The following is a 27449-nucleotide window of genomic DNA, read 5'->3' on the forward strand; positions in this document are numbered from 1 at the left end:
GATAAAAATAGATGAGATATAACGACAGTGGAGCTAGGTCTGGTCATCAAGCTTTTTTCGAGGACCTTTTTTGCACCCATTCATAGCTACGGGACCAGGGAAAGGTAAAATCCAGGAAATCGATCTTCAGGCTTGATAGCAGATGCAATCAGCAGGCATAAACTGATAGTTAAATCCAGAAGTCTGTTGTGGTGGAATTTCTCGTAGGTAGACGACGATACACACCTGTTGATGAGAGTGTGGCGGTGGTTGATGTCAACGAGATTGATGGCAAAGAACGTGGGAAATCGAAGACTCTAACCAGAGAAACGGCGCCGAATTTAAAGGACCGTTGCTTCTTTCGACCACCGCTGACATCAGACTCTTTAAACAAAGTGTAATTGCGCTGATACTAGACCGTATCTGCTGCAATATATATTGTCATCTTCTAACATTGAAGAATGTTCGGTTTCGCATTATTACGACATGGCTTCGGGGATGTGTGAGATTCCAACTTCAAGAGTAGGATACCTGTGTCCTCTATTGCACCGCTGTTCAGGCTTCACTACCATGCTTCAGCAATCCCAAACCGCTCTGTCATCGTTGCTGGAGGTGGAGTTGGTGGAGTTATCGCTGTAGATGGAGAGAAGTAACTTATGTGTCATCCAAAGAAAACATGATCTGTGCATGAGAAAATATTGCGGAGCGAGGATATATTTCACAGCAGATACGGTCTACTCAACTGCTCTGCAACTCTCGAGGAATAAACTTTGTTCTAACCATTCACTCCAAGCTGAAGTCGACTGTGGTTTAATTATGAAATCAGGCATGTTGCCGAATATCTCGACAGCGAGAAAAAGGAGCTTCATGTTGATTATCTGGCCATTATGTATTATGCGGATCTGTTATCCTGGTACAGATTGCTAGTTGGCAATTAGTTGGTGTATGGCATGCCAGGGAATGTTTGTGCTCATAACTAGTGTTGCTGCCACTCAGCTCAGCTCAGCTTCGGTTGGCTTTTCCCAGCTTGTACCTTAATGTCAGCTTTTTCCGAGCCGAACTCGAAATAATTCTTGGCTCCGCTCAGCTGGAGCTCAGCTCCAGTTAAACTGTAGCTGCCTTACAAATTAGGGTAAGGTAGACTCTCATTTATTCCTCCGAGTATGAAAATATACCAGAGGATAACACTTTGTAAAATATGTTTTATTTTATCATCTACATACCTCTGCGTATATATATATTCAAGGGAATGCACAAGGATAACTACAGGAGCCCAAATATTATCTGTGGCTGTGCGGTATTCTAGAGGGCAATTTATTCCCACGCTTCCTTCAGTGTATCTTCTGTCTCTTACTGCCTTCAAACCTGTCAGAATCAAGTAGTAAGGGAAGCTTGATGACTGGTAGCCTACCAATTGCAGCACTAGGTCAAAGCTAAGGGAGAAAGAGCATATCTGATGCTGGCTTCCCAATTGGGACAGCGCTCTGAGCTCCTGCGAGTTTGACCGGCTTCAACTGGATGAAGCCGGCTCCGATGCCGAGCTGAGCTATATGAAGCGGCCAAGCTACCAAACCTGGCTCAGCTTGGCTTTCTCCGGCTCAGTTCCATCAGTTCGGCAGTTTTAGCCCGAGCTAGTCTGGCCGCGGTCCGGTCCAGGACCGTGTGAACCCGGTCCGGACCCGAACCGGACCCACAGGTTTTACCTGAGCTGTATCAGCGGAGATGGCCAATCAATCCAGTTTTCCAGTTTTTCAGGTCCGGTCCAGGTTCAGGTTCGGCACAGCTGCCTGGGTCCAGGTTCGAGGTTCAACCTCTTTGAAAATTCTGGACCCGGTTCGGACCCGGTCCGAACCTTGCGAACCTACCTCGAAATAATTCATGATTTTTCAGGTAAAGCTTCCAGCTGCAGAAGTTATATCATGCAAATTTTTTGACTGCTATCTAATATGTTGAGCTGAGAGTGATAGTGGAGGTAATTGTATAGTTAAATGAGATAAGGTTTAAGCCACCGGCATACGTCGTACAATAGTCAGATTACATCTTCACACAGAAATCTGAGCAGTTAAACAGACAATAACATCGTCTTCAGAGACCTCGAAAACGGGGGTGCACTGAAGACAAGGCTAGTTGGGGTTGTTGTTGAATGAGGAGGGAGTAATGTTGGTGAGAGGGGGATGGGGGTGAGTCAGTGGCCGTCGCTCGAGATAGGGACCTCATGGACTCAAACGGTGGGCGGCATCGTCTTCGGCGACCTCAAAAACGGGGGTATACTGAAGACGAGGCTGAATGAGGCCCTCGTTGGGCAGTGGTAGATTGGTGTTGGGGAAGGGGGAGTAGTAAATGGCACGAGCGTCGTAGCGCAAGATAGCGGGCTGGCGTAGTGAAACGAATACTGCCATCGTGTTCGGCGACCTTAAAAGTGATAGCTTCCTGAAGACGAGGCCGAACGGGGCTCTCGTTGGGCAGTGGTAGGTTGATGTTGGGGAAGGGGGGTAGTAAATGGTACAAGCGTCGTAGCGTAAGATAGCGGGCTGGTGTAGTGAAACGAATGATGCCATCATCTTCAGCGACCTCAAAAACGGGGGTACACTGAAGACAAGGCCGAATGGGGCCCTCATTGGGCAGTGGTAAGTTGGTGTTGAGGAAGGGGGCTAGTGAATGGCACGAGCATCGTAGCACAAGATAGCGGACTGGCGTAGTGAAACGAATGATGCCATCGTGTTCAGCAACCTCAAAAATGGTAGCTTCCCGAAGATAAGCCCGAACGGGGCCCTCCCTGGGCAGTAGTGGATTGACGTTGATGGGGTGGGGGTGGAAATGGGCCGGTCATCGTCGCGCGAGATTGAGACATTGTGGGGTCAAACGAGTGGTGCCATCGACTTCAGGGACCTTGAAAACGGGGGTGTATCGAAGATGAGGTGAAACGGAGCCACGGTTGGGTGGGGATAGGTTGATGTTGAGAAGCAGGGGATGTAGGCTGTGACAAGTGACTCATTTGGTCAAACTCGTATTTTCTTTGTTAGCTATGGCCCGAGACTATCTTTCCGTCCCTGGATCTTCTGCGCCTTCGGAGCGCGTGTTCTCATATGCTGGTCGTACAGACTCTGACCCTCGCCGTCGCAATCTTGACGCAGAGAAGTTCGGCACCATGCAACGTCTGAAGGAAGCTTATCAGGATGGACGTACAGTTATTTACCGGTCATTGCAACACCATGGTTCAATGAAACACTTAGCCTCTTGCTCTCCCTCCCTTCATCCTTCATCATCAACTTGTATTACATTGCTGATGTGTATTGTATCTTCATGTTCTGCAGTGATTCTTCATATGTGACATGAATAATATTCCCGAGAAATTGAGGCTTCTGTTCTAAAAATATCTATTTTCTCATGAACTCAAAATCTGACCTGGAAATGTGTGTCCTCCATCTGAATGTAATCACCCACAAAGGCCTCAATAATGTTAATGACCTTCTGAAGAACCTGTGTGACAGGTTTGAGACCAAGCGGCCATTATCTGAGGAGTCTAGGGCATAAATAAAAGTGCGGTTCTGCCAAGCCATCACCTTTGATGGACAGTCTGACAGTCCAATGCGTCCATTATTGCCCTGCTGCCTCCGAACTTTATTTCTCCTCTTGTTCAATTTTTTACTATGCCTGGACATGCCAAATCAAACTCGAAAAAGTGTCAGATTGCTCACAAATGCCATGACCAGCTAATGGAAAAGGCAGTCATTGCAAATGATTGCATACAAGAATGAGCTTGTCAAACTACCTGGTGCTCCTTGGAAAGGTGCAAGAAAAATCTGCAAAGATTTTGAGGCTGTATATCAGAGAGAGACTGGAAAGGAGATCTCACTTTTCTATAGCACTCGAGCGATTCCGAGTAGCTGACTAATGAGGTTTGGGTATATGGGCCGGACTGTTTCAATGACTCAAAATAGCCTAGAATACCCACGCCACGATAATGCTGTGAAAACGGACTTGTACTCGCACCTTTGAGCATCTTTTTTTACTGTATCTTATTGTTGTATAGTATTACACATTCTTACATTCAAACCTAGTCAAAATTCCCAACCAATTGGAACCTACAGTAAATATCCAGTTTTGCTGTTTCATTGACCGGTAAATAACTGTATCAGTGTACAGAATGAAGCGTGGATGGAAATCGGGCCATGTTTTGATGATGAAAACTGGGACATAGAATAATCGTGTATCAGATGTATAAATATTAGAGTCTGTGGTGCGTAGAATTTTTTTTGCTGAACCAGGTTCGAACCCGAACCGGACCTGAACCGAACCTTTTGGACCTGAACCTCAGGTTCGGGTTCGAGGTTCGGGGAGACGGGAGGTGAACCTTGAGGTCCAGGTTCGAGGTTCAGGCAAATGTGCCCGAACCTGGACCGAACCGGACCGCGGCCAGACTAGCCCGAGCGGCGGCAACACTACTCATAACTCTTGTGCTGCTCAGACTGCGTGGATTACTTATATCTGTATAAGCTGCGCATGCTGGAAATCCTCAAGCAGTTCGAGTCCTCATCTTCCACCCACACATTGATGCCTGATATCTGTTCTTGATCTTTGCCTTGTCTTAGATTCCCATGATAATGGGTCTAATATCAGCAACTTAATCAACAGGAAACAACGCCAGCAGGGAATGATTATGAGCATTCATGACCTTTCTGCAGTCTCAGCCCAGAGACTGGCACCCTGCATCACATCCGCAGCCACACTGTCCTTATTTCTTCCTATCAACAACTTCTTTCTGCCTCTCATTCTGTGAACTCACATTCAGTGCATGCCATCTGATTCATTTGGTAAGCACCCTTCTTGCCTGTTCCTCCCTTCATTTCCTGATAATAGATTGATCGTCCAGAGTACAAATAGCACAGGTTATGCGGTGCATTCGGCAGCTGCAGCCACACCCAGCAATGTGGCATCAAATTGAAAAATACCTAATCCGAATCCCTATTCATCGGGGGTAGGAGTGGATGGTTGACATTGTAACCGATACATTAAGCAGACTCAGATTCATTGTCTGAGGTTAATTGAAGCCACATGTGTCTTGATGACTAGCCACGAAATTGTTACGGTTTATTCATTTCTTTTTCTTTTCTTACGTGTTTAGGCTTACTTTATGATGCGATCCCTATCGGACGGCTCCCACAGTACTATTTTTAGGATTATCATTGTGTATTTAAGTAGTGCCTCAGCTGGTCTAAACCCCAGCTTCGGCTAAGGTTCAATCTATCTAACTCAAAGCTCCCCATTTCGTGACTATCTAAGTTCGCGACTAGCTCCCAATCATCGCCTTTGACCTCCTTGTGTATCATCCACCGAAGTGCGAGTGGTGATCCTTGGTTGATCTAAGTCGATTAGAGTTAGTGGCTAACATTTAGCTGAAGCTCGTCCTATATTGCCCAGCGCCACGTCAGAGAACAAATGCTGCCCAATACTCTTTCAGCTATACTCCCTGGGATTTAACACTGCTTGACCAGAGAGGTCATCGTCGTGTGTTTGAAAGGACAGTTCTGTGACTGTTAGCGCATCTCGAGTGGACCAACGGAAAGGCACCATTTATCCTACCATCATCATCGCCGCAGCGATCATTTGGGTCCTGCCCTTGGTATTACCTGACCCATTGATCCTAGCATTAACATTAGTTGGGACTACCCTCCTTATCCTGAAAACCTACGTGTCAGCCCCAATCCTAGCGGCTGTCCTCGTAGTCATCTACATCGGATTCCTTCGAATCTGACAACACGAATCTCATTCATCTATCTTTAAAATCAGCATCACTATTGGCAGTTACGCTGCTGATCTTGACTGATCCCTCTTTCGACGACGAAGCCCGATTGATGACCGGTTCCAACTACGAAACCGACCTCAGTCTGATTATCGCCCTGCTCGCTGCCCTCACCGTTATTGCCCTATCCGTCGCATGGTCCATCATAGTTACGGGACTTTCACAAAGATAAGCCCACGAACGGATGCCCTTATCCGACGCCATTCCCGCAATCTCCGCCGTTTTTATTCTCTTTTTCTTGTCCATCTTTTTGTACCAGACTTATCGGTGCTGCCGCCAACAAAGGCGAGTACGAGCACAGCTCCCATTTCATTACATCCCAACGACACCGGCGTATCCCCCGCCAGTAATCTTCATCCCCGTGGCCTCCCAACAAACACTACACGATGGCTGACCCATCACGCCCAGAGGACCTGGAGGGTCCCTTTACGGATCGTCGTGATCCAGCTCGGAATCCTCAGGATCAAGCACCGACTCCTACAGAAGCACCACCGCCGAGTCAACAGACTCAGTCGACATCACCGATACCCGGGGCATATTCCTCGACAGAGGAGACTCGCCCATACCAGGTCTCTTCAACCAGTCTCCAGTCGAAGGCGAGTCAAGCACAGATGGAGTCGGAAGACAAGGCACCAGGTCTGTGGACCAGGGCGAAGAAGGCGCTGACACCGAGTTCGAAGGTGACGAGCTCACCGACCTCGAGAGGGTCCGACTCGAAACCATCCTCAGTGACCTCTACCCGGATGAGGAGGAAGATGCTACCTATACCAGAGACAGTTGGAGCGGATGCTCCCAAACAAAGTGGACAGATGCAGACTGGGGAAGTGAGAGAAGAAGATACGGGAAGCGAAGGGCTGAAGATGACTTCAGCGAGGATTCCGGAGAGCTTGCCCTTGGGGCCTCCACCGCAACTACCACCTGTACAGATGGAACAGAGCCCGTTCCAACTTCTTGGCCGGCAGATAGGGGAGAGCCAGTCGCCTGGTACCCCCACACCAGTTGGGTCTACGCCGACAACAGGGAAGAAGCTCCTGTGGCCAGAGTCGCGCCCGAACGAGAGTCCGACCAGATCCCTGAGGGGCCCAAGGCCCCAACGATCGCTCCCGCCGTCCCCTCGCACGAGCCGACGGATAGGGAGCTTTGGAGCGAGTTCCCAGAGTACGACTCCAAGGAACTTGGATCGATTGCCGGGGCCGGAGACCTCGCCTGAGAGCCTGCCTTCACTCCCTCCATTGCGTCGCGAGCATTCGCCGACCCTGTCCCTCTCAACCAGCGTCCATGGCCTCTCCTTTATCACACGCTCGTCGAGTCCCTCCGAGTCCCTCGAGATGCCCGGCTCGCCCCAGAAATCCAGGCCCGAATGGAGCAAGGAAGAGCGCACGAGGCACGCATCCGCCGAGCTGAGGAGGATGCCCTCCAGGGACCCAACGGTCACTGGGACCTCCCTCTCGAACCCGACGCAACCCCCACCGAGGTCGAGCGAAGAATGCGTGCAGCCGCCGTACGATACTCCGGCGCCGCCCGTCGAGCAGGAACAGACTTGGAGGCCAGGAGAAGAGCCTGGAACGCCTATCAATCCGAGATCACTGATGAAGATTCAGACATCGGACGATGGAGAAGAAACAAGGAGATCGACCGCCTCGCCCGAGAGAGGAAGGCAGCCGAGGATGCCGAGCCGACCCCCGAACGAAAGTCTCGAGAAGACAGTAATGACAGCGGTCCGAGCAGTTCTAATTAACGGGCCTAACCCTCGGCCCGTCATCTTCAACCTACTTCCATGGCACGGGCTGTACGAAATAATGATGGAAGACATGGAAAGAGACCTGCAGTGGCTCTTCTCCGAGGCCGGCGAGGACTATCGTCACGCTAAACAAATGGGGGACGTATACCTCATGAAAAACATCCTTGAAGTCGAAACGTGGCACAGGGCAGCCATAGTATGGAATTTAATGAACCCCGAAGTCCCGCAACCGGGTTGTGAGCCTTACCGACGGCCGCAGCCGATGCCCCATCCTCTCGAAACCATGGAATTCTTTGCTGGAGCAGGAGGGGACGACGATGGATATGCCGACGACGGCGCAGGGCCTTCTCGCCCTGATAAAGGGAAAGGTTCCACCGTCCCGCCACTACCACCCTCGAAGCCGCTGCCGCCGCCGAACCATGGAGGCTACCCGCCTCCGGGAGACAACCAACATCTGCGGTCCTTGTCGCGACCGCCCAACCCGCCAAAGCCCCCGGAGGTACCCTCGCCGCCAGATCCGATCCCTCCCTGGCAGCTAGCCCCAGGAGCGGTCAATAACTCGTGGAATGATGTGAAGCCAAAGTTGGTTACTCAGCCCGAGTACTTCTTTGGGGTGTCATCGGACATCACCCGATTCCTCCATCACTGTGAGGTCTACTTTCAGGTGTTCCTGATGTACTACACCATGAACGATCAGGGGCAAAACCCCTACCGTATCACGTTTGCTCAAGGGTACCTCCGCGGGGAAGCACAGCAGTGGTGGGTGGATCAGTACTATCGCTATCGAGATCCACAGGGGCATTGGAGATTCCCGACGTGGGCAGAGTTCTCCCATGATCTCTGTGTCCAATTCTGAGAGGTGGCCGAGCTAACCATTTGGAAGCAAGAATGGAAGAAGATCCGCCAGTCGGACTTCAAGTCCGCGGTGGAGTTCTTTGCAAAATTCGAGCGGTTAGCCCACAAGTGCGAAGAGTTCGGAGACGAGAAGCAGATGTTCAAAGTGGTCGAGGCCGCGATAAGGCCTACGGTGAGAAATACGGTTATGCATGGGGACAACGAGCGCCCCACAACCTACGCAGAATGGAAAGCGCGCATCTTGAGGATAGACGCCAATTATCGGTACGGGGTAGCCCAAGGACTGGGCAGTAAGTCCTCCCAGAATAGCGGTTCTGGTCGAGGCAATCAAAATCAATCATCATCGAAGGGCGGGGGCCAGGGTTCCAGTGGCGATAAGAAGGACGCCACAGGAACGACCTACGGTGGAGCCGGGCAGCCGATGGAGATCGATAAGCTGCGGAGCGATAAGCGGTGCTTCAAGTGCGGGAATACCGGGTGGAGCCGGGACCATAAATGTCCAACAGACAAATCCAAATGGCTCTCCGTCAAACTCCCACCTCGCAAGAAGCCCAACGTCCAGCGACTACGCCAGCTACTCGCAGAGGCCGAGAAGGAAGAATTAGGGAAGGATACCAAGGTCGAGGAGGTCAAGGAGGAGAAGTCATCAAAAGACGAGCCGGCGTCGAAATAAGCGATTCGACGGCGTCGGCTAAGGACTTAGTTTCATCTGGTGCGCGCTCATGTACTTGTAGTCGGACTTATGCCACGTATGTAGGTACTCCGTACGAACAATATACCAACTTTTTCGCCGCATTACCTATCGAAGAAACTAAGGAAGAGGAATCGCAAAACCACAACGGCGTAGGAGGGGATTACCGCCTCCTCGCACGGCCTGCGCCCGGAAATGAACCCCGAGGGGCCGTCCTAGCTCAGGAACCCCCGCTCGACTGCACAGGGAAAGCCCCTCGAGGGCAGAGCCCCCTAGGTACGAGTCCGACTGCACCCCAGACGTGGGGAGGTCACCCTGGAGAGGGAGAAAGGCCGACAACCCAGCCCGCTGGGCCTGTGGCTACACCGTCTGTTCCAGCGGGAGGCGTCGGAAAAGCAGCTGAGGCCATGAACTCGGACGACCACCCTCACCCAGTAGCCCTCTCATTGGCAAACAGTGAGGACCTTCCGGAGGAGCCAACATGTGTGCGTCCACGAAGGGTTACCCGAAGTACCGCCGGGTCCAGGAAGAGCCGTAAGAAGGACCGAACTGTGGAGGTTACAACGCCACGCACAAGCGCCCATGGCCAGGGCCGAACACAGGGCAGCAAGCCCTCCTCCACCAACTCGACGGAAGGCACCCAAGTGCCGCTGAGGGGTCCTTTTCGACCCGGTGACCAATTGCCACCTCGAGGCAAGAAACCCCCTGTTTCGCTAGAGGAAGTCGAAGATGAAGAAGCTCACCTACGATCTGATATTCCAGTCACTTCGCCCAAGAAGCCGCCCTCGGTTGCCCCGTCACTCACGGCGACTCCCAACAACAAGAAAATCATCGTGGAAATGTACTACAAACCCCATGGCATACTATGGACTCGCCGAGCCCTACGCATTGCCAAAGGGGATTCGGCAGCTCGTGCTGTTCTCAATGGATGGGTACACCCTCGGCGAAGAGCGGAAGTCACGGACCAGTTGTGTCATCAACTGGAGGAGCAGACGGAGATGGCCGTCCAAGCTCGGGAAAAGTGGCAATGGATGGCAGATTTACAGAAGCCCCCGATGTACATATGGGGAAGAAAAGGGCGAAACGTTTCAATAAAAGTGCAGTTGGAAACTCTGGACATGAGGGAAACCCATGCAGTAAGCGCCCTAGTCGACAGCAGAGCCACGGGTAGCTCAATCGATCGTGCCTGGGCCCAGGCGCACAACCTCAACCTAAAGAAGGCGGCCCGACCGGTCCCAGTCTATAATGCCGACGGCACCAGAAACAAGGGAGGAGACATCACGGAATATGCCGAAGTAAGATTGCGCATTGGAGACCATGTGGAACGGATCGAACTAGCTGTAGTCGATCTAGGTTCGACCCCTCTATTCTTAGGACATAACTGGCTCCAACGTCATAATCCCTTAATAGACTGGGACACTGGAGCGGTCACCCTGGCTCGATGCATGTGTCGGAAAATTCCGTTTTCACTGCCCGACACCGATCCCTCTGCACGATGGGAAGAGTATGAAGAGGGAGATACCATCCTGGTAATTGACTTCGAGGAAGCGTTTCATGTGCGAGCCATGGGAACCAAAGCCAATGAACTGGCCGCTCAGGCAAACGCCAGGAAAGTCGCCAAATCCTTTGAGGAGATCGTGCCCGAGGAGTACCGGGAGTTCAAAGACGTTTTCGACAAAGAAAACTTTGACGAATTGCCCCCTCGTAAACCCTGGGATCATGCCATTGAGCTCATCCCCAATGCTAACGCCAACCTGGACTGTAAAGTATATCCCCTAAACCCGACTGAGCAGGAGGAGCTGGATAAATTCCTTGACGAGAACCTATCCACGGGACGTATCCAAGCGTCAAAATCCCCTATGGCCTCGCCATTCTTCTTTGTAAAAAAGAAAGACGGAAAGCTTCGCCCCGTACAAGACTACTGGAAACTCAACGAGATGACTATCAAGAATCGTTATCCGTTACCGTTGATCGGGGAGCTTATGGATCGGCTGAAGAGAGCGAAATACTTCACCAAGTTGGATGTGCAGTGGGGCTACAATAATGTACGAATCAAACAGGGGGACGAGTGGAAAGCAGTGTTTCGAACCAATCATGGCTTATATGAGCCCCTAGTGATGTTCTTCGGTCTTACCAACTCTCCCGTGACCTTCCAATGGATGATGAATGACATCTTCAAGGATCTTATAGCAGCAGGAGAAGTATCGGTATATTTGGACGATATCCTCATCGCTTCCAAAACCAAGGCAGAGCATAGACGAATCGTGAAGAAGGTGCTCCAGATCCTGCGGGAGAACCGCCTGTTCCTTAAGGCGGAAAAGTGCGAGTTCGAAGTGGAGGAGACCGAATACTTGGGAGTCCTTATCAGTGAAGGAAAGATCCGCATGGATCCCGTCAAAATTGTGGGGCTCTTAGACTGGCCCGTTCCTCGAAGGAAACAAGAGCTGCAGTCATTTCTCGGATTCTGCAACTTTTATCGACGGTTTATACGAGACTATAGCAAACACGTCAAACTGTTAACCTCCCTCACCGGTAAACAAGAATGGAAGTGGGGCGAGGCCCAGCAGAAGGCGTTCGAGAAGCTCAAGGAGTTGTTCTGAGAGGATGTGGTGCTAGCCATTCCCCTGGACGAAGGACGGTTTTGGGTGGAGGCAGATTCAAGTGAAGGAGCAATAGGAGCGGTGCTCTCCCAGTGGCAAGACGAAAAATGGCGACCGGTAGCCTTCCTCTCCAAAGCCCTCTCGGTCACGGAACGCAATTATGAAATTTACGACAAGGAACTCCTAGCTATCATGATCGCCCTCGAGGAGTGGCGCCAATACCTCATGGGAGCAAGGGAGGATTTCGAGATCTGGACAGACCATTCCAACCTCCAGTACTTCTGCAAGCCCCAAAAACTCAACCGAAGACAAGCTCGGTGGGTGACGGAATTAGCGGAGTACCAATTCACGCTACATCACAAGCCTGGAGCACAGAATCGTAAGGCCAATCTCCTGTCAAGAAGGGCGGACCATGACCAAGGGAAGAAAGACAACCAAGACGTAGTGGTCCTCAAGGCAGAGCACTTTAGGACCCTGATCATGCCCACCACGGAGGAATTGCACGAGAGAATAAAGGCGGCAACGCACGATCCCCGGCACTGGGACAGAGGAATTTCGGACTCCCTGAACCACGAAAGGGGGTCTCTCGAGACCAAGACCTGTTGTGGTATGACGGGCACATTTATGTACCAATAAACCGTGAGCTTCGGGGGCAGATCATTGCCCTCAAGCATGATCATATCACCGCCGGACACCCTGGCATCGAGAAAACCAAAGAGTTGGTGCTTCGAGACTACTGGTGGCCGCGGATGCATTGAGACATAGAGGCCTACATCAAGGGGTGCGAAGTCTGTCAACGAACCAAAACGGACCGTCACCCCAAAAAGGCTCCTTTACACCCGAATGAAATTCCAATCCGACCCTGGACCCACATCTCTGTCGACATGATCACCAAACTCCTGAACTCCAAAGGATTTGATTCCATTCTAGTCATCGTGGATCGTTTCTCAAAAGCCATCATTCTCATCCCCTGTACAGAAGAGCTCACCTCTCTTGGGTTCGCCAAAATCCTGAGGGATTACGTCTATGTACCCTACGGCGTGATGCCCGAGAAAATAATCTCCGATCGAGGATCGGTGTTTGTCTCCAAATTTATGAAGGAGTTTTACCGGCTCCTTCACGTCGAAGGGAACCCCTCCACTGCCTATCACCCCCAGACAGACGGACAGACGGAGAGAGTCAACCAGGAAATTGAGAAGTACCTCAAAATGTTCGTAAACAACAGACAAGACGATTGGAGCGAATGGTTGCCGCTGGCCGCATTCACACATAACAATCGCCAGCATTCAGCGACCGGGTACTCTCCCTACAAAGTCATCTTCGGTAGGGACGGGGAGGTTATTAAAAAACCCCAACGAACAGCCATGGTGCCGGCAGCGGGGAAATTGGTTGAAGAGATAGAGAAAGCGCAAGGCGAGGCTAGAAAGTCGTTGGAAAGGGCGGCAGAATCAATGAAAAAGACCTATGACAAACACAAGGACGTTGCCATGGAATACAAGATCGGAGACAAGGTTTGGCTTGATACGACCAACCTTCACCTTCCTCAACCCACTTCAAAACTCGGGGATCGACGAGTGGGACCCTTCGCCATTACGGCGAAAAAGGGGGCATCGGCCTATGAGCTTAAGCTGCCGACGGGCTGGAGGATTCACAACCGCTTCAATGAATCGCTCTTGACTCCATATGTAGCAGCCGTCTTTCCCAATCAACCTCGACCGGAAAGACCACCCCCAGAACTCATTGACGAGGAAGAAGAATACGAAATCGAAGAGATTGTAGAACAACGGGATAAGGTGGTAGGCCGAGGACCAAGATGTCGCACCATAACAGAGTACTTGGTAAAGTGGAAAGGGTACCCAAAGGAGGAAAACTCTTGGGTCAAACGCTCAAACATGGCTAATGCGAAAGAGCTGGTGAATGAGTATGAAGCCCATCTTCAATGAATTCAGTGGGAAATCGACACGCACGGAAAGACAATTGGGGTGGACAATAAGATACCTCCCGACGCCATGACACCGTATCACGAACCCGATACTCCTTGCGTCACAGACGTCGAAACCGTCTACTCCTCCGAATGTACAAACCCAAGGCACTCGGAGGACCAGCAAGACTCTTATCCCTCCTCCTCTGTCGCACGATCCGTTACTACGAACAAAGCCGATGGAATACCCACTATAGAAAGCAAGGAGGACGATGAAGAATCCGAAATTAACCTTGAAAATCTACAACGAGTATACGAAAACTGGGAGGGGGATAGTAACGAGGACGATGAGGACGACTCCGTCGCCTACTACACAGAGGCCGCGACACACGAGGAGAGCTCAAGCTCATTCGGGACGAATGAGTCTTGAAGAGGGGGTAATGTTACGGTTTATTCATTTCTTTTTCTTTTCTTACGTGTTTAGGTTTACTTTATGATGCGATCCCTATCGGACGGCTCTCACAGTACTATTTTTAGGATTATCATTGTGTATTTAAGTAGTGCCTCAGCTGGTCTAAACCCCAGCTTCGGCTAAGGTTCAATCTACCTAACTCAAAGCTCCCTGTTTCGTGACTATCTAAGTTCGCGACTAGCTCCCAATCATCGCCTTTGACCTCCTTGTGTATCATCCACCGAAGTGCGAGTGGTGATCCTTGGTTGATCTAAGTCGATTAGAGTTAGTGGCTAACAGAAATGTACGTGATAGATGTTCATATTTTGGTCCATTTGTAAATCTAACCTAAGAGCCGATGTCGGCAGGATTATGTTTTGCAAGCTGAGGCTCGATTTCTTTACTACCCAGTCACTATAGCTGGAGTGTTCTTGATAGTACAAAAGGACCTCATAAGCTTTCATTTTCAATATCAGGTTCTGTGCCCTTTCTTATTATTCCACAGGGGTACATGTTTTTCATACCAATTTACTGCCTGCCTTTTCAGGACCGGGAAAGGATCCAATGCTAAACGGGGCCTTTCAGGACCTCAGCTGATCTATGGTGTTGGTGTTGGTGTTATTACCAGCCTCTGTGGTAAAGTGAACTGGTTCCTACAGGGAATTCAATGAATATTGTAGATAGGAACATGCAAGTCTGCTGACAGCCCAATCGGGAAATGCCAGAATGGCGTGGGTTGTTCACGATGTAAGTCGATTCAAAAATAACTGTACCAGGCTCTTTTTGAGCTCCAGTTTGCTGTATGATAACTCCATTTTGTTCAACCAACTGACAGCCAACATGGTTTATTGTTTCCGTGCTTAACAAGCTGCTCTAGAATGCATATCCACTAGAACAAGTTCACAGGCTGAAACGAGGCAGAAGGTATTTAGTTTAGGTTGGTCACAAGATATAGGATTTATATGGATGGCGCTTGATAACAAAGGGTTCATCAGCAAAACCCAGAATTAGTCTTTCCGGGCTTGGTCTTTTTCTAGCCCTCTTTCTGCCTCTTTTTCTTGGGTGATCGAGTCTTGGTCTTGGCAAACCGGTTCTTCTGCGGCTTTCTGATCTTATCGATTGGGGCGGTCTTCGAATGACCTTGCAGTTGGTATGTATACGGATTGAAGTTAGATATTGCAATATTGAAGCCCATGCACATCCGTCACGGTGATGTTGCAGCGTTGCAGCAGTGCAGCCACTTGCAGATGGTGCACGGAATGGCAGGGAATGGCGGAAGAGCAACAAGAAATCTTCTAAGTTCTTTCAAACTCCGCCCGGGCATGTCCGGAACATGTCAACATCATGTTGGACTTTAACTCGGAGTCCGAATTGATTATTCCCTCCCTCCTCTCTCCCTCACTTTACTGCAACTCGATACCGGCGATGGGGCCATTGGGCATGTACTGGTGGTACGAGGGCAAAGGTATGGGTGTCTCTCATTGAACTGACTATATCTGATTCTCGCATTTCCTTCCGGGCTGCCGTCATTGCCAACAGGTGAGAAAAGAAACGGTACGACCCAACACCTCATCATCACTCGCTGCTGAACTGACCAGAGCTGTAGATGGATGTGTGCAGACCAAGGAGAGGGCTGTTGTGAAGACTAGGATGGTGGCCATCCAGGAAGGGATGTGCCGGAGGGTGCGTGCTTCTTCCATTCCCCCATATAATTATTCACATTGTATTTTGTGTCGGTTAGACTGCTTAGCTGTTGTTCTCCCTTCTGCGGTGTGTTTTCTTTTGACAATCTGATGCAATACTGATATATTCGTAGCACTGTCATGCCATCGAAATCACATTCTTATCCTTCCTATAGGCGCCCATTCTTGCAACATCTCTCTTGTTATGTCACAGCTTCATTTCTATCTCTGAGGCAGAAAGGGTCGTAGTGTTAGCGTTATGTGCTATAGTTCATTGTCATAGATAGAAATCAATATACTAGAATTTCTATATCCTCCAAAGCCATCAGAACACGAAAGAGAAAGAAACAAAAGACAGGAAGATGTTCTCTTCCTAAGACAGTGATAGATCTTGCCAAGACAAAATCCTTCTTGACGAGAATATGTACCTTACTTGGTAAAGACCCTTGATCTTCTTGTCTTTGCCATCTTTTCGGTCTTGTGCAAGACCAAAAAGACACAAAAGACAACTTCTGGGTTTTGCTGATGTTCCATGTGAATGGCCTTGTGCATTGATGTTGAGCAAGCGTTATTGATGCGGCAATGATGCCCTTATGATACCGCAGTCAACGACATCAACAGTGAGCCAGCAATGGTAGCGGGATCCGTGCTAGGACAATAAATTCTATCGGACAGGCGCTCTGCCTTTCATTTCAAGTTGTCTGGCAGTGAAAATATCTGATGCAAAATCCCCAGATTTTTCTGAGCGCCGCAAGTGTTTTGTTACGTGCAACCATCGACTATAATATCCCATTCCAAGACGAAACAAATGACACCGATAATCGCACAGCCACCTGGTAAGTCAGGCAGTATCTGGTAATTACCGGCTCAAGCAGATTCTACCTGCTCTGCCACAATGCAAGAATAGTGACACGGATTCCATAGTAAGGACTGTTCATTATTGCTGTTCTACCGCTTTTTAAGTTGATTTGTGAATGCCTTCAGTAAAGTCTTCTCAAGGCCTTCAAAAGTGGGTCTCAAGACCAAGTCCTCAGCTCGACCAACTGACCGAGAGACCCTTTGATCTGCAAGTTTTCTCTGCCTCTATCATCTTACTGGAGACCTGATGCAAAACCACTGGTAGTCATCTCGATGCTCTCCATCTTTTGGCATTCGGCTCGTTTTGCTTGCCTTCCTGTTTCACTTGTTACTACGCCATGATGGACATGATATTGGAGCCACATACAGGAACCATTCTTCCATCACCTTCCTATTCCTACCTTTGCTAACCATTGACACATGGAGGTTAGAATTTGCTGGTTTGTGCGTTGGTAACATTTTATATAAGACGCACTAACTTAGATCCACCCATATGTTCCGATATTGCGTGGCAAGGGGAATGAGAATGAATGTGTTCTGTATGTATTGCGTGATTTATTTGCCTGCCCATTTATGTGTAGGTGAATTCGTGTAGCTTAAATCTCTCGTTATATTCTGAGAGCCGTATGGATGGTTTTACCGATGGTTCAATTGTTTGGTCACTATTTTTCTATTCCCAAAGCGCCCAGTCAGTCATCTTGTGTCTCACCATGGAGTCTATCAATTTAACATTCAACTTAAAAACCTAGGTACGCATCAAAGAATCGGAGTTCAAGCGCTCAATCATCAGCCTCAAGGGGGTCCTAATAATGAATTAAAAGACAGTGGGTCGATTAAATAATTTCGTGCACCAACGATGGACCTACCTACCTTCACGTGACATCTATGATGTCATTATGCTAAATTTGGGTATCTTTCGACTCAATTCGGTGAATATTTTGCCTGAAATAGCCGTGATATTAATATTGAAAGTGTTTTGAACATAATCTGTACGCTATCAAGTCTGAATCATGGCTGTGCTCTAATGGGATGTCGTAATGTCACCATGTCCAGTCAGCAGGGCCACTTTGTAATGGCATTGACTGAGTGTTGGTATCGCTAGGTATGATGCCCTAAGATAAGTAGCACACTCAGTGGCATATATTGTATCATGTATGCTCTAAAATTTATCCTTGAAGTCCATTCTTAGACCCCCAAAATGGTGGTCAACTTTTTTTTTTCGTGACATCCGGCTGGACCTACCTACCTACCCGGTGTTCCGGGCCGGAATTCCGGTACCCCCTTGATCAGCCTCCGAACAGAGCAGTGAGCACTGTCGTTACATCTCGTTCGTTTCTATCGGAGAGATTATGTTTATCGCCTAGTCACATCATTCGGCACTAAGAGACATCGTCACGGAATCCTCGAACATTAAAATACGGGTACAGTGCAATATGAAAGGCGGAAGAAGAGGTTCGAGTTCAGCTGTTGTAACATATTGTTCTCTTTCAGGTCAGTAAAACATATTTCGAGAACGTGGATTCGAGTACACTTCAAAGGCTTCACTCTTACGAACCTGGGACCTGAACCGAAGATTCGGCACATGTGTTCTACAGATTTACAGAACACCGAAACACATAAATATGCATCCGCAATACATCAAACCCTCTATGCCCCCACTGTACCTTTCGTCTCTCCGCTTTCTTCACCCCCGATCTATAACTCTCCCCGCGGTTGTAGGCGGTGTCCTGGGCTTGACGAGGCATTCTTCTTCATCAATATGTCCCAACGCATTGCGCCAAGGCGAGCGAGCGGTACCAGGATCCTCACACAAAGAAGCAAACTCACCGTAAGAATATGTCTATCTGAGTAGAACCTAAAAATCTGATCAGTGCGATGCAGTCTCGACATCTTCGCATTGATCATCGGTATCAACGAATACCAACATTTTGAACACCTGAAGGGTGCAGTTCCCGACGCCAATGCAATCGCAGACTTGTTGCGCAAGGACTTGAAGGTTCCTACTGAGCGCATCAAACTGCTCACCGACGAATATGCGACAGGATCAGCTATCCTGGAAGAATTGAGGGCCTTCAAGGACAACAAACAGATCGTCAAGGACAAGACTGCAATCTTGATATACTTTGCGGGGCACGGCAGCAGGGTTAAGGCGCCCAACAATTGGCCAGGCTGGAAGACCGACGACGGCTACATAGAGTTGCTGTGCCCTGTCGATGGCGAGAAGGGAGTTCCTGATTCGGCCTGTGGCGGCGAATTAGTGAAGGGAGAATGTATTTCTGATCAGAGGATTAGTGACATTCTCCGGAAGTTGTCGGATGCAAAAGGGAATAACATTGTGAGTCAACTGGATCGTGTAATTCCTGCTCGGCGACACTTATGTCTCGATGTCCAGACATTGATATGTGACTGCTGCCATTCCGCAGGATTGAACAGAGGAGATGATTCCGACTCGGACGATTTGGACTCCAACGAGTCGGATCCAAGCGAGCTAGTGCGCGGAGTGGACGATATCGAGAGTAATCCTACCCAGTGCGACACTCAGCCCATCTTACCTGAATGCGGCAACGGTGAAACGAGAGAGGGATACCCGAATGTCAAAGTCCCGAGCCGCGAAGGCTTTCGTGCATCGTGGGACTCGCATGTATTTCTAGCAGCATGCTTGTCAGATCAGAAGGCGCGAGAGACATCGGAGGGAGGCAAGTTTACCACGGCTCTGCTCAAGGTCCTGAAAGGAACATATCAAGGGCATATTCACACCCACCTGACATACAGGGCGCTTGCGAGTAAAGTCGTTGCTGAAATGCTAAACATGGGATCGCAGTACGTTCTAAAGATCTTGACAATTAATACTCATTTAATGACACAGTGGTCTTCAGACAGACCCCATTCATATATGGGAAGCATATTCATCGATGCATATTCACGCGCTCCGGAGAAGCGGTTTCCCGCCCCATGATCCCGTGCTACAACGTGAAGTCCACAAACAAGGGAATTCAAGAATTTTACCTTCGTGCCGGGCACAGTGTTAGTGTCCTTGAGGATTCCATATACGACATTTACGACACCGACTTACCAACACCACAGTCGCGTCCATTGATAATGGCGAAGATCTCTTCCATAAATAGCACAGCTAGGCTTGAAGTCATCTCGGCCATTCGACAGGGCGACTACGCTGGCGTATTATATGCTCGATTATCGAAGTATCCTGTCGCCGACTTGCTCGTCTATTGCAATCCAGAAAAAATTGATCTCTTCTCATCATTTAATGAGCTCAGATATCCTTTCCGCCATATCGATCGCCAAGACGAGGCGGACATTTGCTTAGAGGTTGATGCTGGAGCCGGAAACAAAGTTTCCATTAGTCGAGGGAATACGAACACGTATTTCGTGAAAAACACATACTGCTTCGATGAAATGGAGGGAAATGATATTTTCAAGCAGGCTCAACGTGAAGGCTTTCCTACACACTTCTCATATAAACCTCTCGCCAGTAACATTGATGGTATCAAGCAATTTATTGACGCCTATGCGCATTTCACCTACCACTTGACATCTGGTAGTCCAAGGAAAATAGAAGATCTCGTCTCCGTCGAAATGCACAAACTCAAACGGAACGGGGATAATCTAGATGTCATCGGAGGTGATCTTCTCTCCATTCTCAACTCACAGGACTCCCAGACTCGGAGGGAGTTCGTCGAGGTTGCTGGGGATCTCGACCTGTATAATGCCCGCGACAATAACGATGCTCCACGATATGGGTTGACGATCCGTAGAAAATCCATATCCAGCCAGGTTGGAACACTATACTAGGGCTTCGCACCGTACCGTATACGGTATACGGCCGTATAGCCACGGTACAGTGACGGGCGACGGCTGGTCCGTATACCGTACCGTCAAGGCTCTCAGAACTAGGCTGACGGTACGGTACGGGTATATAGACGGCCGTGCCGGTCGTCAATACGGCCGTAAGGTAGTGGGAAAATGTATTACTCGCCATATTTGACAGGTGCACCGGCCACCTGTGGGCAATGTATTTCGAAACATGAGCGAGTAGTAAAGGGATGAACAGGAGTAGGGCAGAGGCAGCAGAAGTAGGGAAGAGCAAGTATTTATGCCTGCCATAAGAAATAGAGCTTCATGTGAGCGAGCGAAATAAGAGCTAGCTGTAGCGTTGAAGAGATCGCAGTGCTAGCGCATCGTGGTACGATGTTGAGCACATGGTAAACACACGTATAGCGTGCTCTGATGAGGGTTATTTTTAGACAACCCACACGGCCGTCGAGTGCCGTATAACGGCCGTCTTTATACGGTTGTTAACGGGCGACGGGATATCCGTATACCGTCCGTGTCTGGGCAAAGTCTTTTGCCAGACGGAACGGATACGGTACCCGTATGACGGCACCCGTACAACCGTACTATACGGTGACGGTGCGAAGCCCTACACTATACCCCCATATTTTCATTTTTGATGCATCCACCCTTCAAATAGGTAGGTACAGATGGCACCGTGTTCTTGTCACTACTGACCGCGCACTGCCCTCCAGAACCCATATACTCAAACATGGCCTCGAGCAAAGGTGATCGGAATGTCGAGACTCGCCTTGGCAAAGGGGGTGATACAATTACTTTCGGTCTGTCTAGAGGTATGGTGAAACCCCTCATGTTCGGCCTACCGGCAGGGCAGAATGTGGATGTCACTTTCATCAAGATTTTCGTGACCACAGAAACAGTAGACTTCCGATGCATTTCACAATCTGCCTTTGAAGATGGTGTAGAACGGATTGCGGTACGCGATCGTCCTGCTGATGCCATTCCTGAAGTATGGGCGTCCATGACGATCCCGGTGGTTGTGAAATCGGCGAACTCCTCGGTAAGCAATATCGGGCCCTTGATTTTCTGTGCGCTTTTTCATATTTGTTACGATGTCGGCAGAAATGATTACTCCGTATCATAAGCATCCAGACCCAGGTTCCTCTAATGACGTTCTGTACTGGATTTGCGTGTCGTGATGAACGTAGACTTCGAAAATATAGTACTCCAGAAAGGACTCCAGTAAGAGTAGCTACTGTATGTCAATCATCTCACTAGAAGACGATGTATCGCTCAAACAACCCGTGCCATAGTCTCTCAATCATTCCTCTGAGATCTTTCATGAATTTAGTAAGGTCTATCGGTCCCATGAATCGGAATTGCGGCCTATTTGCCGCATTCGTCGGTAGAAGTTTGCTGCAGAGATCGATGCAAAAAGTTGGGTTCCGTAAGATATTATGGGCCTGGGTTTGAAACCATCCACAGTTCTACGAGTATAAATGCCAACGGGCTCGCTATATACTAGTTCTTCTCCTTAAAACGTCAAGTACTCGTGTACTCGCAGCTGTCGGTTGGCAGAAAGAAGAAATTTTCAAACGCCGACGGGTACCGGTCCGGGGAGCACGCCGGAGTCTCGCCATTTCCATTAGTACACGAGCGTCCTCCATGGACCATGTTGCGTAATCCTACCTTCCTACCTACGATCAGCACCGACAGCGACACGCACGTTCCACTCCCTCTCCTATGCATTGCACATCTACTGGACTGTCCCCTAAGCTCGCCCACTGCCTCCTCTTGCCCGTCCGTGCCATGTTCTACCACTATCAACTTGAAGAGTACTAGCTTATCGTCAGTATGCAGGTTGCTATATGGCGCTGCTGTCCATTCAGCTAAAGATGTCTCAACGGCTGGCGTATTTCAAGAGTCAGTGCCGGGAATTGGGTCCAAGAAGTGTGGGTCTTCTCTTTTTCTAAGCAAGCATGACATGAGTCGACGAGGAAAGGAGCGTTGGCTGAGAGTTGGAGTCTTTCAACGATGTCTGATGTTTGGATCTTCTAGATGACGAAAACATATCCCAAGTTAGACGAATTGAATGTTATTATCCTCCCCTGAATCCATAACGTCATGATTCCATAGTGAAATTTTCCGGGCGTCTAATGCACGCCTCTGCTCTCTTCCATCAACAGCTTTCCGTCGTGATGGAAAACCTGAACAACATCAAGTTGAGAAATTGTAAAGCATCTTTCGTTGTTATGGTCTCTCCGCCAGCTCATGCTATCGACAGCCTCAAACGCACAAGATGGACAAGCGAAGCCGGAGCGTTCATGCGAAGACACAAAGCCACCGTAGGAATTTACATATTCAAGGCATACACAGCTGATCAATAAGAGTCTAGTCTTGACATTTTCGCGCTGATTATCGGTATCAACTCATACAAATGTGTTCCAAAACTAGGAGGAGCTGTTCCTGACGCCGATAAATTCGAAACTTTCTTGCGCACTCAGTTGGGGATTCCTCCTGACGGTATCAAAAACCTCCGCGATGAGCAAGCAACAAGATCAGCTGTCATCAGGGAATTGATGGCACTCAAGGACAATACACGAATCGTCAAGAATAAAACAGCGATTATTATATACTATGCGGGACATGGCGCCAGGGCTGAAAGGCCGGCCCACCCAGACTGGACAGATTGGCGGACTGCTGATGGAAATATCGAGCTTCTGTGTCCCGTAGACACCGAAATGACGTTGCCTACTGAAGCCGGAAGTGCAAAAGTAGAAGCAATCCCTGATCGGACGATTAGTTGCCTTCTCCGAAACCTGTCGAGTACGAAAGGGAATAACATTGTAAGTCGCATAACTTTACACCCCTACCCAGCACTCATGCTGTGCTGTTCAGACATTGATACTTGACTGTTGCCATTCTGCCGGTTTGAATCGAGATCCAAATGGAAGAACGCGTGGGCTTGACAAACTCCTCACAGTTTCTGCGAAATGCGACTCTGATATCGTCTCTCTTGAGTCTCAGCGCTCCATGAGAGATACATTCTCGGACGTCAGCTCGGAAGCCCACGAAGGGTTTTGCACGTCATGGGATTCTCACGTACTCCTGGCAGCATGCAGCCGTAGTCAGTCTGCGATGGAGAAGAATAACGAAGGTATTTTTACGAGTGCTTTACTCAAGGCTATGAAAAAAGTACCCGTTGTTGGTCTGACATACAAGTCGCTTATGGATCACCTCGACATACCCGCAGACTACGAGTAAGTGCCAATAATGCTCAGAATCAATACTTTCTTAATACCTCGGCGGGATTAGGCAGACCCCACACTTAGATGGGAAGCATATCAATCGGCGCCTATTCTCGCTTTCTGGGGAAGCAACGTCCTGCTCTATGACTCGCTGCGATAGCCTGAAGCACGTAGATGGGCAATATAGTTTGTCTCTCCGTGCCGGATTCATTCAGGGAGTCACTTGCGGTTCTATTTACGATATCTATGACACCGATCTGCCCAAATCGGCTCCATTGGCAACTGCAGTCGTTTCTGTAGGTCAGAGAGCCTCTTCAAGCTGTCTTCTCCTTTCACCCAAGGAAAGGAGTTTCTTCCGAAATTCCGGGGCTGGTTTGTGGTATGCACGATTATCAGTGACTTCTGGTTACGAGTTGTTCGCCTATTGCAATAATCCAATCCTACATCAAACTTTTAGCCAAGACCCGGATGGCGGAACGAACCTCAGATATCCTTTTCACCTTACTGATCTCCGAGACAACGCAGATATTTGCTTGGAGGTGGACGGAACCAACTTGGTTTCGTTTGGTCGAGGGGAGACGAACAGCTTTTTCAAAAGAGAGAAGGTCGGCTCCTACTTCGGTCCCGTGAAGCAAAATCATATTTTCAAAAAATTTCCAAACTTTCCCTCCCTCTTTTCATATAAACCTCTCGCCAGCGACGTCGACGAAATCAGGAATTTTCTTGACGCCTATGCGCATTTTACTTACCACATTACCATGCAAAGTTCAAAGGACATACAAGATCTCGTGTCTATAGAAATGCACAGACTCAAACGGGAGATGAACAACGGTCTAAGAATCGTCGGAGACCCAGGTGATCTGCTTTCCGTTCTGGCAACCGATGGCTTCGTTACGATTACTGTTGCTACGGAGTCCCTCGATTATGCACGCAACAGCAACGATGCTCCCAGATATGGCTTCACCATCCGGAATAGATCCGATAGGAAATTGTACCCACATATCCTCTTTTTCGACGCATCCACCCTCGAGATAGGTACGTACAATTTATCGTGAGCTTTCGCTACTATACTGACTTTGGACGGCACTGCAGATGTCATGTACACAAATATGACCTCGAACAGAGAGAAAATGTGGCAACCTAGCAGAACCGAGAAATTTGATGTCGACACTTGTCTCGAAGCGAACTCAGAGGTTACTTTTGGCCTCGCCAATGGCATGGTGCGGCCCCTGTTGTTCAGCATACCACCAGGACAGGAGGTAGATATCAGTTTCATCAAGATTTTCGTGACCACGGAGCCAGTGGATCTGCGAAGCATCTTACAGCCCTCCATTGAGGAAGGCATTCAGCGGGGCGCCATGTTAAGATATGTATGCGACTACATTGAGGAATGGGCCTCAATGACCATCCCTTTGGTTCTGGTCAAACAAAAACCGAGTCTGTCTGATGATGGCAGGTCAGATGGATCGGCGAGCGATAGCTAGTCTAGGCTTATCGTCAAGATATCGTCGGGACAATCGGTTTGTGGTGCAAGCCTTAATTCAGAGGTCCGTACGAGTCTGTGTACCTCTCAACTACTAACAGCGGTGGTAGGGTTCTCCGGAAGACAAGGATGGTAGGGGAAGGAAAGAAAGGAACAGTAAGGGGATGTGAAGGAGAATGTGTCTTCTGATACTCGCCGGGAGTTTCTATACACGAGGGCGGGGGTCGAACATGTTGTAGGAATGTTATACAATTCTGCAGGCGCATATAGCGGTCGGAGCGTCTTCAACGTCCGCATGGGTGGTGCGATTGCAGCTCAGCATGAAATCAAAGTAGAGTGAAAAGCCGATATTGATAGGTCACGTAGACAAAAATTCATTAACCAGATCCATATACCTCTCCCGCTCCTCCCACATAGGCGTATGACTCGATTTTTCCATCGTTACCCACTTGGCCTGACGAATTTCTCTAAATAGAGGCTCGACGACAAAGTCCTGAGCTATATCCGCTCGTCCGTTGATCACAAAAGTCGGAACACGAACGCGGTCAAGACGATCGACGATAGTCCATATACGCAGCTCTCCAGTAAACCTACAGGGTCTGTCAGCATGCATCAAGAACAGGAATTATATGGTCACTGACATCCCCACAGCAACAGAGATATCTGCCGACGGACTAATCGATTGATCCATCGAGTATACCAGCTCCTACGGCCACGGATCGACAAGACATCCGTGCTTCTTGTGGAAAGCCTTGAGCGCATTGCCGTACGCTTCCATATCTGCCACGCCAACAGCCAATCCCTTCTGTACATCATCCGGGAAGGCCTTGCTCAACTCCCCAGTCGATGCATTCCACATCCCTATATCCGCCAAAGAGTTGGTCAACACTAAGTGGCGCAGCCCCTCAGGTCGCCTGCGCACTTCGAACTCTAGACCGAGGATCCCGCCCCATGAATGACCAAGGAAATCGAACCCATCTTGGATGTGGAAGTGCTCGAGAAGGTTGATCAGTTCGCCGATGAAGAGATCGATAGTCCAGAACGATGGCGGCTTTGATTGGAGATGTGTCGAACGAGAGTTTCCAATTTGATCGTAGAAGATGACTGGGATGGAGAATTTAGCAGCGAGATCGGAGAGGGGGAGGAGGTAGTCGTGGGATAGACCTGTGAAATGGACGTCAGTGAGACAGATATTTCGGAAAGTATTAAACAAGACTGACCTGGTCCGCCGTGCGCCACAACCAAGGGTGTGCGCGTACGGCTGTTGAGATTGCCGACAACTTCGTGCCATGTATGATATTCTTCGCCTTGATAGTTGAAAGTTATGAATCCTTCAGTCATCACCGTCAATCTTCAGCGAATATTAGAGTGAGAAACAAAGATGAGAGACAGGGGACGCACTGAAATATGGAAGGACCTAGCTACGGTCTCACGCTCTGCTTTGCCGAAACATTATCGACCGAGGGAACCGAAATTGCCAGGTGATGCACATCAAAATGTTGAACAGTGGGCGCCGCTTGCCCTGTCTTCCATGCAACTCGGTGGGCAGGTACCCGGTCCTGGTAAAGCAGATATGACGACAAAATTCTTCAAGAATCTACAAGAGTAGATTAGTATGAATAGAAGGTCATAATCTACCAAACTCACCACGCACGTCGTTTGTCATATCTACGAAACTGAAGATGATGGAATCATCCGCGTGTCCATGGAAGGGTGAGATACCGTACTATAGCCGACAGTCAGCTTTTGAAGGAGACGCGTAGAAGAGCAAGTACACACAGGAAAGTTTTCACTGCGAGAAATTTAGCCAATACCTATTCATTGTTTAGAACGAAGTATTCAGGTGTAGGACCGAGAACGTGAACGCCCGGAAAGCAATTGTCCCAAGGCATGTTATCTCCAGACGTTCACGGCCACCATCTGCGAATCACTGATGGGGTTGCCCTTGCACAAAAACGATGAGGCGATTTCGCGTGTCACTGGCGTAGACCTGCCAGGGAATTCGCAACCGAAATAAAGGTTTGGGACAGGTAGGCGCTAAGGTGCTGAAGATAGGCCGAGCCGGGGACCAGGAAGAACTATAGAAACACGACTAGCTCCCTAGTTGTGACTCTTCATCGGCATTTCCATGTTCCTGGAACAAAAGATGGCTAAAAGCTGGGTCGCATATCTATACCGTCACGTAATGTGTTACATTGGAAAAAGTAGCTGCACGAAAAAAACTCACCTTATCCAAGTGTGATATCGCAACCACACTACGAAACGCATTCCCTTTGATCCCCGTAAGATCGGTCCCCTTTTGACGCTTGAAGTTCAAGAACGACAAG

At 49.1% G+C, this 27449-nt stretch overlaps 6 protein-coding genes across 6 annotated transcripts; 4 read left to right on the forward strand and 2 right to left on the reverse strand.

Moving 5' to 3' along the window:
- Positions 1-3626: 3626 nt before the first annotated feature.
- EV420DRAFT_1577882 (uncharacterized protein) lies at positions 3627-3925 on the forward strand (the record flags this gene model as incomplete). The annotated part of the gene is given in 2 exon segments (XM_060474542.1): positions 3627-3710; positions 3721-3925. 2 exon segments carry the CDS (start codon positions 3630-3632, stop codon positions 3868-3870), a joined length of 231 nt encoding a protein of 76 aa, XP_060324377.1. The 3' UTR covers positions 3871-3925.
- An 11472-nt stretch (positions 3926-15397) lies between these two features.
- Positions 15398-15804, reverse strand: EV420DRAFT_1577890 (uncharacterized protein). The gene is made up of 2 exons (XM_060474543.1): positions 15648-15804; positions 15398-15595 (listed from the first exon to the last, which is right to left on the reverse strand). Exons 1-2 carry the CDS (start codon positions 15739-15741, stop codon positions 15417-15419), a joined length of 273 nt encoding a protein of 90 aa, XP_060324378.1. The 5' UTR covers positions 15742-15804; the 3' UTR covers positions 15398-15416.
- A 2067-nt stretch (positions 15805-17871) lies between these two features.
- Positions 17872-20463, forward strand: EV420DRAFT_1727033 (caspase domain-containing protein). Its single transcript, XM_060479845.1, has 4 exons — positions 17872-18409; positions 18463-18916; positions 18974-19401; positions 19458-20463. Exons 1-4 carry the CDS (start codon positions 18204-18206, stop codon positions 20389-20391), a joined length of 2022 nt encoding a protein of 673 aa, XP_060324379.1. The 5' UTR covers positions 17872-18203; the 3' UTR covers positions 20392-20463.
- A 460-nt stretch (positions 20464-20923) lies between these two features.
- EV420DRAFT_1577905 (uncharacterized protein) lies at positions 20924-21956 on the forward strand. Its single transcript, XM_060474544.1, has 3 exons — positions 20924-21070; positions 21126-21451; positions 21514-21956. Exons 1-3 carry the CDS (start codon positions 20974-20976, stop codon positions 21517-21519), a joined length of 429 nt encoding a protein of 142 aa, XP_060324380.1. The 5' UTR covers positions 20924-20973; the 3' UTR covers positions 21520-21956.
- A 365-nt stretch (positions 21957-22321) lies between these two features.
- On the forward strand, positions 22322-25149 carry EV420DRAFT_1073582 (caspase domain-containing protein). Its single transcript, XM_060465655.1, has 7 exons — positions 22322-22343; positions 22450-22623; positions 22676-22736; positions 22787-23237; positions 23290-23651; positions 23707-24674; positions 24732-25149. Exons 2-7 carry the CDS (start codon positions 22548-22550, stop codon positions 25121-25123), a joined length of 2310 nt encoding a protein of 769 aa, XP_060324381.1. The 5' UTR covers positions 22322-22343; positions 22450-22547; the 3' UTR covers positions 25124-25149.
- A 331-nt stretch (positions 25150-25480) lies between these two features.
- Positions 25481-26463, reverse strand: EV420DRAFT_1649583 (proline iminopeptidase; the record flags this gene model as incomplete). Its single annotated transcript, XM_060478331.1, has 4 exons — positions 25481-25712; positions 25764-25796; positions 25833-26286; positions 26343-26463. The coding sequence occupies 4 exons, from the start codon at positions 26461-26463 to the stop codon at positions 25481-25483; spliced, it is 840 nt and encodes a 279-aa protein (XP_060324382.1).
- Between the last annotated feature and the right edge of the window lie 986 nt (positions 26464-27449).

Source organism: Desarmillaria tabescens (assembly GCF_030435595.1).
Source record: "Desarmillaria tabescens strain CCBAS 213 chromosome Unknown EV420scaffold_63, whole genome shotgun sequence".
NCBI classification, from domain to species: domain Eukaryota; kingdom Fungi; phylum Basidiomycota; class Agaricomycetes; order Agaricales; family Physalacriaceae; genus Desarmillaria; species Desarmillaria tabescens.